Below are 12,617 nucleotides of genomic sequence, written 5' to 3'. Positions count from 1 at the left end.
TACACTCTCTTTATACTCCTCCTCCCCGTATCCGGCAGGTGTGTTGGTGGTGATGGTAATGAATTTCTGAAGATGTGAGTCAGAGTGATGGGGATGTCTCCCAAAGGGGACTTGTTTTCATGTGACTGTACATTGGGATTGGCAGGCTGCTTGGGTTGTGATCCCCATGGAAGTACATTAGCCTTTTGTGACTTATCTGCTGGGAATTTTAGTCCCAACCCCACTGATGGGTGACTCCCTATTTGTGAGCTTCACTGGGTCATAGATTCGAGGATGAGGAGCTGGAGAAAGGATCTGAACAGAACTGAGAAGTTGCAGGGCCAAGTGGTGTCAGGGATCAGAAGGAGGCAAGCAGTCCTGAGTTAGGATTTTCTGAAGCTGGTGCACCTGGGTGGCTCAGTCAGTTGAGCATCCGACTCTCGATTTCAGCTCAGGTCTTCATCTCAGGGATCATGAGTTCGAGCCCCATGTCGGGCTCCTCACTGACAGTATGGAGCCTGCTTGGAATTCTCTCTCTCCCTCTCTCTGCCCCTCCCCACTTGCTCTCTCTTGAAGGAAATAAATTTTAAAAATTGTTTTTAATTAAAAATAAAAAGGATTTTTCTAAAGCTGTGGGTCTGAGCAAGGTTCAAAATTAGAACTAGGTGGACAATTGGAACCAAGAAACAATACAGGTTATAATTTTCATCAAGTTGGAGTTAGATAGCAACCAAGAGGGCATGAATATAAGAAGGCAGAGAGTTGAGAGTTTAAGAGTCAGGAATCAGGAAAGCCATGGGACTAAGGAGCAAGGTCTATGTTTATTATGTTACATGATGGATGCTCTACGTGCATTATCTCATTTAATCCTCCCAAGGAGCCCCTGAGCAGGTAGCTTATGAGACAAGTACATATGTAAAGTCCTACTTTACATGTGAGAAGAGTGAAGCTTCTGACAGCTTAGATAATTTGCCCATGTTCACAATCCTGACTCAGGACTGGCTCCAAAGCTAGCACACTTTTCATGTGGTCTTCAAGAGCTAAGGAAGGAATCAAATTCAAGCCACTGGCAGACAAGTAGGCCTGTGATAACTAAGGCAGTCCCCTCATTCTGTCAGAGTTTTAATAATCCATCCTGAAACACAGATCTGTTTGAGGAAGGCTCCTCTAGTCTGTCTGCTGCTGACGTATAAATAGGAGCACTGGCTTGGTGGAGAGAAAGAGTGTGTGTGTCCACACCTGTCTGTTGGGAGAGTTATATGGAAAAAGTAAGGAAGGTGGAGAGGTGGATGGACAAGGAATGAGCCACAGCTTCTGTGTAGTGAGTATTGACTGGAGGCCCCATCACAGGTCAGATGGTTGGCCGCTTATTAATGCTGGGTGACATATCCATAAATGTTGGGAATGCTTGTCAGTGGCTGCCTGGGCTTACTCATTGCTTTGAATAAGCGGAAGGATGGTGAGCAAACTCTCCTTGTGTGGGCACAACTTTAACATGGTTTTTGTAAATGGATAAGCAGTCAGCACCCATGTGGTACTTCTGGGGTATGTTTATCAGGTGTATTTTCCTGTGTTTGAGAAACAGTATATGACAGCTAGCATGTGCATTTCTAAGAGTTGCCTTTTTAGGGGACCTAAGCTGTTGATTAATAAAATCGCCACTGCCCAGAGACTCGTCAGAACAAACTTGCCATCTAATTATAAATTGCGTCTGACCGGCTAAAAGACTCTGCCTTTGGCAGAAGTTATGGAGAGAGGTTTTGGTTTTGGTTTTTGTTTTTTTTTTTTTTTTTGGTTTTGTATTGTATTTCCCAATACGATTGAGAGCCTTGCTTGTGAATATTGTAGGTGTTAGCAAACCCCCAACAGTTCCTACTAGTGCTTTCTTCTCTGGGGATGGACACCCTGAGAACCACCTCTCTGTAACTCCGGCTGATAATAAGCAGCTGATGAAATTCCCAGACAAAGGATCAGATAATCCAAAAGAGGTTGCATGGTTTGAACATCCCAAACAAAGGTTCAATATGACACTGTCTGGTTTCACAGAGGGATGTGTGAAGGCTGGGAGGGTCCTGCTCGCGGCTGTTTCCACATTCAGCTCTCCTCTGCTTATTGAAGGAAATGTCGTCTTTATAGTACTATTTTTATTTGTTTTTACATGTGTTTTAAATCAGGAATTGAGTTAATCTGTGAGAAAGACATCGATCTGGCAGCCCAGGTACAAGAGCTACTGGAGTTTCTCCATGAGAAGCAGCACGAACTGGAGCTCAACGCAGAGCAGACCCATAAGCGGTTAGAGCAGTGCCTCCAGCTGCGGCACCTGCAGGCCGAGGTCAAACAGGTGAGCCTGGCCCCAACACCTTCCTCCCTTGGTCTGGGCTGCCCACCTGGCCGGGCCCTGCTCCTGGTACGGGGTGAGGCATGCAGAGCCACTGGTGTAACCCAAATGCAGAAAACAGGTGAGTTAAGGAGTGGTCATTTGGTTTTGAAAGTGACGCTGCTATCTATCTACTGGATCTAACGACTAGATCTGATGGCGAAAGCCTCAAACTACAGATGTGTTAGTTTTCTCTCCAACAGTCTCCTGAGACTTCCGGACCTTTCCCAAGTCGACCTCAGTCACTGAACCTATTCTCTTCCTTTCTGTCCTCAAGCCTGACACACAGCTCATGTGAAATACAAATCCTTCATCAATAAACATAGTCAGGCTTTCGAGCCAGGTTGGTTATCTTGGGGCACCTGCGTGCCTACTGCAACACCTGACGCAGAGTTGAGAGTCACTGAGTGGTAGCAGTTCCCATTGTTCTTTCCTTTTTTTTTTCTAATTTTTTTTCAACGTTTATTTATTTTTGAGACAGGGAGAGACAGAGCATGAACAGGGGAGGGTCAGAGAGAGGGAGACACAGAATCTGAAGCAGGCTCCAGGCTCTGAGCTGTCAGCACAGAGCCCGACGCGGGGCTCGAACTCATGGACCGTGAGATCATGACCTGAGCCAAAGTCGGCCACTTAACTGACTGAGGCACCTAGGTGCCCCACCCATTGTTCTTTTCAACATGTGTGTGGTTCTTATAAGAAACTTTTTTGCCATATTAAAGTCAATTTAGAAAAAAAAAGATTTTTTATCTGTATGAGACATTATACTAAACATTTTACCAAAGGACATACCCAGACCTCTAGGAACCCCTAGGAAAACATAGTAACCAATGACACATTTTAAAAATATTACATGTTGGGGCACCTGGGTGGCTCAGTCGGTTAAGTGTCCACCTTCAGCTCAGGTCATGATCTCACAGTTTGTGAGTTCGAGCCCCTGCATCGGGCTCTGTGCTGACAGCTCAGAGCCTGGAGCCTGCTTCAGATTCTGTCTCCCTCTTTCTCTGCCCTTCCCCCACTTGTGCTCTGTCTCTCTGTCTCTCTCTGTCTCAAAATAAAAAAATAAACATTAAAAAATAGTAAAATTTTAAAGAATTAAACAAAAATATTACATATTTATATTATGAACAGACTAAATTTTAATTATTAGCATAATGAATGGAGATTTTTTTATTGAGACAAAGTGGGATTGAAGAAATACAAATATAATAGTTCAATTTGTTGAGTGCGGTGTACCATTTACATCTGTCTCTCCATCAATCCTCCAACCATTCTCCGAAGCAGATATCATTTCCATTTTACAGATGAGGCCCTCGAAGCCTAGAGAGGTCACCAAACAGTGGTCACACTGATGGAAGAGCATGTTACCACCCTCCACTGCTCCAGGAGGGCTTCCTGGCAGGGTGGGCTCCATGGCACTTTTGTGATTATTCTCTGTGCTCCACACTCTTTCAAGTAATCCTGACCCGTGCACCCTGTAGGCAGAGCCCCGCCCAACATATCCTAAGGAGAGAAACATCTTCCTGCCAAACATTTTTTCTTATGTACTGTGGATGCTACACTGTCGTATTTAATTCTATTAATTTAGTATAGGGGACAAAGACACCTTTTTAATTTAATCATTACTGTTCTTTTATATCCAGAGTATTTCTTGTTAATGCCTAGGTCTTAGCTATTATATTGTTATTTATTATAATGCACAAAATTGTCTTCTGTGCTCTGCTTCTCCCGATCAGTGCTCAGCGAGAGCCTGCATACGCTGTGCTAAAGATCTGTCCTCTGTGCAGATGAGATCACTGAGTGCCAAGTAAGGCAGAATCACAGGGCTGCCATCCAGGCTGTTTTCTGTGTAATTACACTGGGACCACTCCTAAATCTCTGGAGAGATGTGTTATTCACAGGAACGTGGTGGAAATCCTAGCAGACCCAGAGCAGTGATGAGTATAGAAGTTCTGAAGCTTTTGGTAGTAATGATAGTACTTACTCTTCATATGAGAAATACTTCCTCATTTATAATCTCATTTTTTAAAATAAATTTTTTAAACGTTTATTTATTATTGAGAGACAGAGAGAGACAGAGCATGAACATGGGAGGGGCAGAGAGAGGAGGAGACACAGAATCCAAAGCAGGCTCCAGGCTCCGAGCTATCAGCACAGAGCCCAACGCAGGGATTAAACTCACAAGCCGTGAGATCGTGACCTGAGTCGAAGTCGGACGCTTAACCAACTGAGCCACCCAGGTGTCCCTATAATCTCATTTTAAGAGAAGAGACCCATGGTGAAAAAGGAGTGTCTGTTTATTTCACAGATGGGGAAACTGAGGCGGCATTGGGTTAGTGCTGCCAGGGCTTGTTGACTGCTTAGCTGAAACTTCAGCCCAGCTTCCTTTATCCACAGTCCCACAGTTTGCCTCTCCTGGGCCTCACTCTTGCCCTCGGGCTCCGGGAGAAATAGGAAGCAGCCCTCCAGCAGAACACAGCCTGGGGGTCTTCCTGGCCTTCACAGCACTACATATTAGAGCACAGGCAGGCACGGCCTGTGCCTGGCACAAGGCGCCTGCCTCATCAATCAACACGCTCCAACAGGTCATGGGAGTCCTCCGTCGTTCATGCATAGTTGTTCCCATCAGCCGAAGGTGGCGGGAGAGATCATCCAAACAGAGTAACAGGAAAATCATTCCTATTTGACTGTGAAATGAAATATATACTTTTGTTTTGTTCCTGGTTTTTAATTTTATTGTTTGCTCCAACATTAATAATAGAGCTCACACCCTAATTACGTTTTTCTTGACTGGTATGGAAATGGAAATGAATTTTCATTCTCTAAGTATACATTCTGTGTAGAATGGGGAGTTGGGATGATGATAGGTACTTTATCAAATGGGAAAGTGGGATATCTATATATGAATAATCCAGGCTTGACTAATATCTGGATACATTCCCATTCAGTATTTCGTGAGTTGTAAGACAAAAAATTCTTCTGCAGCAGCAAATGGCTTCTCCCCACCATGGTGAAGATGACACATATGGGATTGTAGTTCAAAACCATACTGGATTGCTTAAGTCAGACTGCAAGAAACCCACGAAGGCCTTCGGGAAGGACAGAGATCCTGGGAGGCGCCAAGGGATTGCTGCTTAGTTAAGCCACCATGCCTCATTAGGCAGACTTGTTTTCCTTGTCAGCGTAGGGCTCTTTCTTTTGGGAGTCGTCTGATCCAGTTTCAGAGAAGGCATTTGTGTTTGATGGAAGTTGGTGGAGCAGGAAATATTGATTTGAAAGCTGTTGACACTTGGAAAGAGGGAGTTAATTTAGATGTCAGTATTGATCAGTGGAGCTAAATTTAGACACCAGCTTGAGAGTTTCTCTTTTGAAAATACTAAAAGAAAAAAAAAGGAAAGAAAGAAAAAAAGAAAAAGGACACCTTAACTGAAATGCCATTAATGGGGACAGAAAGGGAGAGACCCACAATGTGCTGTTACACAGCTCTGTCGTTAGAGCTCATAGATGAAAAGTTTAGATTTGGCCATCATAACCTATGGTTATGTAGTTACACCACAATTATATTAAACGTAAGCTTTGAGGAGAGATGATGCTACGGATGTTAGACTGAAAATTATTTTCGAGTATTGAGAACAAGTGAAGTTATTTAATGCAACCTGTGTTCTTTCTGAGGGATTACATAGGACTCTGTATCTTAGATAAATGGCCCAAACACCTCTGGAGAAATGTTGACTGCTTAAGGAAAACCACTCCCCTGATTATAGCCCATGGTCCAGGGCCCTAGACCACTCAGATGCCCCCTTTCTTCTAGAAAAGTGGTTCAGATTACTCTGTAGTCCCACAGCATTCTCTGATTGCTTTCCAGGAAAATTACTACTCTGATAAAGATGACCTCACATTTACTAGATAATCCAAGAAGATTTGAAAAACCTACTCAATGGGCATAAAACTAAGTGAATTTCCATATGTATTACCCCAGAACAGTGCATTTAACAGAAACTAGGCCAAAATGGATTTGTAAGATATTGGGGCTCTAAGCCATGGGGAAATAAATCATACTTATTTGTCTACTAAAGGCATTGACTTTCATTACTCCTGTGGACCAAATACTGCCCAAAACTTGCTTATGAACAAAAGGGACATTGAAAACAAAGGAGAAAATATGATCCTGTCAAGAATACTGTGTTCAATTCTGTTCACCACACATAAAGGTAGAAAAGAGTTGGGGTAGAAAAGAGTTGGGGTAGACCAAAGGGACAAGTACTGTCCATTTGTTTCAAAATGGAGATAATTAAGAAGACATGGTCACAGTCTATGAAACCAGGAAGGATGATCACATACAATCTCTTAAATTGTGAATTTCTAGAACTAAGAAATGCTGGAAATATGACAGGCTTTGAGTTACCATCTGAGGGGTGGGCAATTTTTCCTGCGGCCAGACTTTCAGAAATGACTGTGCCTTGTGATAAGTTATCAGCAACAGCTGGTCTTAGAGTCAGAGGCCTTGAGGGCATCTTCATAGCTTCATTGTGAATGTGACCTAGAGAACCGTATACAAACTGCTTCCCAGCCTGTGTGGCTAGAGGGTACAGCTTGCCCCACTGAGATGGCATCATCATTTGTGGACATCCACGTCCAGTTAACCAAATCCAGTCTTCTCACTGGGGTTTACCTGAGCTTTCTTAGCCTGAGGAAGCAGTAAATCCCCATTTTCAGTTTGCCATCTCAGCTCTGACTGAGCTGAATTCTTGGCCAGCTCCTGAGTCCCTGAGCAGTGATATGCCTCTGGTCCCTCATTCCTACCCACCTGACTCTCTCTAGTATCCTGTGGTTTGCAGGGCCTCTGAATTTTGAAAGAAGTATGGAATGTTAGGATTCAAAGTGACCCTCAAAGATCATCTAACCTATAGGTAAATCATTGCCTCAGATAATTGATCAACATAAAATGCTCGTGTTTTGGACTACATTTTATGGTTTGCAGAACACTTTTAGGTTACTTCATTTGGTCTTTCTTTGTGACTTAAGCAACCAAAGTGTTACCATTTTGCAGATGAGAAAACCGAGATTCAGAGAGATTAAATGAGGTTTCTGAAATTACACAGGATTAGAAAAACATTTTCTCATTTTTTCTGACAGTATTTCTTCTATTCCCTTGCACTCATTTGGATGCTCATAGAATAAATAACCAATTTTATGAGACAAGAAAATAAAGGACTACAGTAATAGAAAATTATACCAACAAGAGTTGTCACTGATCAGACTACAAAGAATGGTGGTAACAAAACAGCCAAGGGTCCCACATCACATCAGAATTTGCCAGTAAGCTCTACAAATACTGGAACAAAAATTAATAGTCCTAGCCTTTTTTTTTTCTTCTCATTGTGAGAGGGGTAAATGAAGAATCATAGCATTACCTCGCTTTGCTCCAAAACTAAACATCAGCACCTCTACCATCGGCAGGTTTTACATCTTATCAGCCCTGATGTAGAAAGGAAAGGTACTATTATGTTAATTTTGTAGATGAGAAAACTGAGGGTTTTGTGGTTTTTCCAGGTAGTAAAAAAAGCCAGGTGTTCTGACTGCAGACTTTGTGTTTTTTCTTCACTATCCCAGTCCTACTTCGAGGACTGACTCGGGTATAAGAATCAGTCCCACCCCTGAACCTAAGCCATGGATATAAACATGCATTTTTATCTTCCTAAAATCAAAATTCCCACTCTGGTGACCTGACATGCCTTTATAAACAGCATTTGGAAGATCAAAATGAGTAAGAATATCAAGGATATGGCATGACTTAATGAACGACGCAGAGACTGGAGCCTATAATATCTAAGTGGAAACCTAGTAAATGGAGATCCCCATCACCACAGCTATAACTGCTGTTTCCAGTTGGCTGAAACTAGAAGGTAACATATGCCAGCAAGACTCAGGAGGCCCAGAGGGAGTCAAATTGCCCCTCAAACGTTGATTTGTGATGCACACAGAGTAAATGTTTCTCTGACACCCTCCAATGAATCTTGAACTAAGCAAAATGCAATGAAGCATGGCAGAAGGACTTGCATAGTTCAAAAGTATATATTGTGAGTTCCATTTTCCAAAGAGCTGAAGCTTTTGGCCATGCAATCCATGTATGCATGTACCCAAACTCACAGGCGGCTTCAGGAAATCATTAGCACCTCTAGCCAGCCAGCCACAGTACCCCACTGGCATCAGACATTTCCCACATACACACTCTGAGCAGTATTCCTGCGACTAATTGCTTTACAGATTTGGCATCTCATCCACAATCTGCCAGACTGGCCATGAGTTAGCATCTCAATCAAAATAGCCCAGCTTCCACAGGATTTTTGCCCTAGTGTTATCCATGTACAATATGTCATCAGTCATTTTCTGCCCAAGGAGGAAATTTGAGAACTGCCTATGAGGATTGTGGAATAGGAGAGCCCAGGCTTAGTATTTTTCTAACTGTTGAGCATGAAGAAGTTGAGAGGGGGAAAAAAAGTCTGCAAAAATCTGAAACAGATTGTGGTATCTTCTCCTTTGCCTTAAAGTAACAGATGGATGATATGTACTGATCTTGAAATTTCAGAAGAATTTTTATTTCCTCTCCAAGCAGGCTCTTAGACTCCCTAATAAAGAAAGTATTTGGCAATTTTCTGGTGACAAGACACAAGGTAGATTTTTAAGGCCTGATTCTTCCAGTGTGATGATTTGCTTGACTCGATCTTAGCTGGAGAATTGCCACATGTCCATTTCACCTAGGACTGTCTAGACAGTGTCAGCTTTTTCTCCTTCTATTCTAATATTCCATAACTGTATTCTCTTTCTCCAGTACTAATTAAGGTCACCTAGAAATTTTACTTAGCCTAGCCATTGCCTCTAGATAATATAAATCAATTATAACTTCCTCTCCCCTTGCCTTTTTTTTTTTTTTAATGATCCAGTGTATGGATTATTTATGCTATTTTACTTGTTTTCTTTCTCCCTCCTCTTTCCTTTGGGTCATTGACCTGTCAAAGCTCAGACTTGTCTACTTTTAACTATTTTGCAAGGCATAAGAGGTTGGACCCACTTGTTCAGGTGTGATTTGGGTATTGTCTATACAATAGATAATTATTCCCTTTTTCAAAAACATTACTGCATACTCACCACCTGCAAGGCACTGTGCTAGGCACTGTGTGAGACAAAGCATGACACGTATATTGCCCTAGTCTTCCAGAAGTTTACATTTGGGGGGACAGAGTATGGTGGGATGTTGAACTTCAGAAGTGTACATACAATACAATCAGATAATGTTTAAATTAAGTGGGTGAGGAAATTGGGACAGAGGGGTAATAAGGGTAGAGTAGAATAAATGTATCGAAGAATGAGGTTGATACTTACAATAAGAACCTTATGGCACATGGTGCCAGGTAAGATTGCAGAGATGAGCATTATCCAGAGCCTTCCTGTCCTCTCTCCAAGTGTGGTCAGAAAATAGCAGGGTCTGACTGAAGGACCAGTCAGAGAAAGCAAGAGCTCTGGGGACGTTGCAAAGGCCATTCACCTGTGTTCTTGTCCTGACTCCCTAGGTCCTGGGATGGATCCGCAATGGGGAGTCAATGCTCAATGCCAGCCTGGTCAATGCCAGCTCTTTGTCTGAAGCAGAGCAGCTGCAGAGGGAACACGAGCAGTTCCAACTGGCAATCGAGGTAACACCCAAATCTGACTACACTGTCCTCCCTTCCCCATTCTGCTCTGCACTTCAGGCAAGATGATTCCTCAAGATGTGGGCATTTCTTTAGGTAGTGAAGCCTTAACTCTTTCTGGTTAAATGGTCCAGGTAGCTCCCTATTATGCAGGAATTGATGGAGAAGCAAATGCAAGGGTTCATCACCCCCAAGGAGTCCTAGTATGAGAAGACAAGTATTCACACCACAAATGTGCATCTTGGTTACCCATTGGTACCTTTCACCTTAAGGCCCCGGGTACACTGAGCTTTTTGTACATCATGGACTATACACCATGTGAGACTGGTAAAGCCAAAAGGTTAGAAGTCCGTTTGAAGATCACTCAGAATTGAAGATAGACAAGTACAAAAGTCATTTGTACATTAGTATTCCATTTTAAAACCTTTGATTCCTAGGTAACATTTAGATTTTCTTGTCATATTCTGCCTCTTACCAAGAACAATGAGCGCTGGAGCAGGTTGCACCAGATAGTTTGCTTCACTGAGAGTAGCTGTTTGATAAGTCACGTTTCAAGAATAAACTGAAACCAGAAGTTCACCAGCCAAGACTTGTCTTAAAGACTATTTTAAAATAAAATTTCCTCTTACAACAATCTGATATAAATTTTTTCATCTTGCTTTAAATAATACCTTTAATTATCCTTTCTACTAGAACATTCTCCTTCCCAAAGAGACTTGAGCTGATTGCCTTAGAGTGGTGTGGGGGAAAGAGTAGGAAATGGGACATGGGAACTATATTAAAAATAAGTTCAGCACCAACGGGAACAGAGAGAAACCTTGAAAGACATCCATTACTTGTGGTTCAGTATAAACGTCAACCCACTTTTGAGTGAATAAGAAATGCAAAGGTGTTATCTTTTACTAAAAAAAATGATTGTTAATGAGAATTTTACACAATAATGATAAAAATTTAGCTGTTCATGCCCATACTTATATCTTTAATACAGTAATCATAGATAGCCTGCTATCTTCGTAGGAACCAGTACTAGTAGTAGTTTACTGTCTGGGATTTGAGATTTTAAAATAGGCTATATATTGCACACACAGTGTGGGCAAATAATTTCCTAAGGAGGAACTAAAGAGAGAAGAGAGGTTTTATTATCATCAGCTGCCTCTTTCCCTTTTACTGGCATGCCCAAATATGAAAGTTGTTAAGACCTATTCACTGTCAAGGAAAAATCAGGATTGGGGTTACAATTGAAAATCAGGCACACAGTGGTCAAAGCCCAATAGAGAGTCAGCATGAAGGGAACAGAGGTTGGGCAGACTAGGGGCATGGCATGGAGCTGTGAGAGTGCTAGACAGAGAGAAGACCATTGTTGGCCACACCTCCTCCTTGTTTATCTCAGCTGTGAAGGTTTACCTGCCCTATCAGGTAATTAAATTCCCTGTTCCATAAGCAAATGTTGGGCAAGTAAAACCAAGTGTCATGATGTACTTGAGCATTTCAGTGAGCTAGTGGAAAACTGGGTAAATGCATCAGCTCTGCTAGTGAAGTGACTAAATCCCACGACCTGCATATGCAGTATGTATTAATTTGCAATGGTGCTGTCTCACCCTTACAGAATAGAAGCTCACTAAGCATGTAGGTTTCTTAATTACATGGGTGCAACTTGATCAAATATTCTTGGAATTGATATTGAGATATAGGCCCCTGTGGAGTATATGTCTATGGTCTGAAGAGGAGATAGCAGAGAGGATAGGATTTCTGGAAGATCATGGGAGTGGAGGGTAGGCAGGGTCTGTCGCATAGTTAACATAATGAACTTCCAATTTGCTCCTTCTCCAGGGAGCCTGTGCTTCTCCCTAAACGTGTTGGTTTAGACCATGTTCTGCATCAAGGGGAAAATATGCCAAGGAAGATTGAAGCAGTTTGAAAGGGGATCTGACTAGCCTGGTTTGGCTTGGCCCACTTTGATGGTATTACTGAGGCCTTTCCAAGTAATGGCTGGTAGAGAACATAATTTGACTTCTTGGACCCTGAGAAAAAATCCTATGTTCCAGAAGGGAAAACAAAATAAGTGTGGGTAGGATGATCATATAATTTATTGTTAAAACTGAGACACTTCTGAGAGGGAAGAAGGGAATTATTAGTAATTAAGCTAGAAAAAATAGGCATATACTAACACTATCATGGGCAGACTAGAATGTCTGCTTACCGTAGCTTGGGTGGATTTATGGGTTTTAAGGTTTTGGTCTCCCCGAAGAAGGTCAGAGTTTTTACTGGAAGTACCTGGGTTTCAGGAAAACAGAACAGTTAAGAACAGAGACCAGAACAAAGCACCCAAAGTATAGATTTATCAACAGACCCAAGTTATTGTTTGTTAGTATGCAAAATGTTATGGCTGATGGGGTTTCAAGAGCTGTGAATATCATAGGGATAAGCTCGATTTTGAAATCTATTTTATTTGAAATCCTCTTATGCATTTTAAGTATGAGCATTATGGCAGAAAAAGTAGTTAAAACTGGGTAATAAATTCAATTGATTTGGTTCAATTTTCTTCCATGTACTCCTATTTTACATCATATATTAAC

General features: G+C 42.0%; 1 protein-coding gene across 7 annotated transcripts in view; it reads left to right on the top strand.

The window, feature by feature from the left end:
- KALRN (kalirin RhoGEF kinase) overlaps window positions 1-12,617 on the top strand; it is a 670,515-nt gene that overhangs the window by 387,386 nt on the left and 270,512 nt on the right. For all 7 annotated transcript variants that reach the window (XM_047099540.1, XM_047099539.1, XM_047099542.1 and 4 more), the window contains 2 exons: window positions 2,154-2,320; window positions 9,925-10,044. In XM_047099540.1, the coding sequence (XP_046955496.1) occupies window positions 2,154-2,320; window positions 9,925-10,044 (287 nt within the window). The remainder of the gene's footprint in view (window positions 1-2,153; window positions 2,321-9,924; window positions 10,045-12,617) is intronic.

The sequence above is a fragment of the Lynx rufus genome, unplaced genomic scaffold, assembly GCF_022079265.1.
Source record: "Lynx rufus isolate CCGP_SWC_20201006 ecotype Redwood Valley unplaced genomic scaffold, mLynRuf1.p SCAF_5, whole genome shotgun sequence".
In the NCBI taxonomy this organism is placed as follows: Eukaryota; Metazoa; Chordata; class Mammalia; order Carnivora; family Felidae; genus Lynx; species Lynx rufus.
The sequence above is the reverse complement of the archived record's forward strand: the minus strand, read 5'-3'. Positions and strand labels throughout refer to the sequence as shown.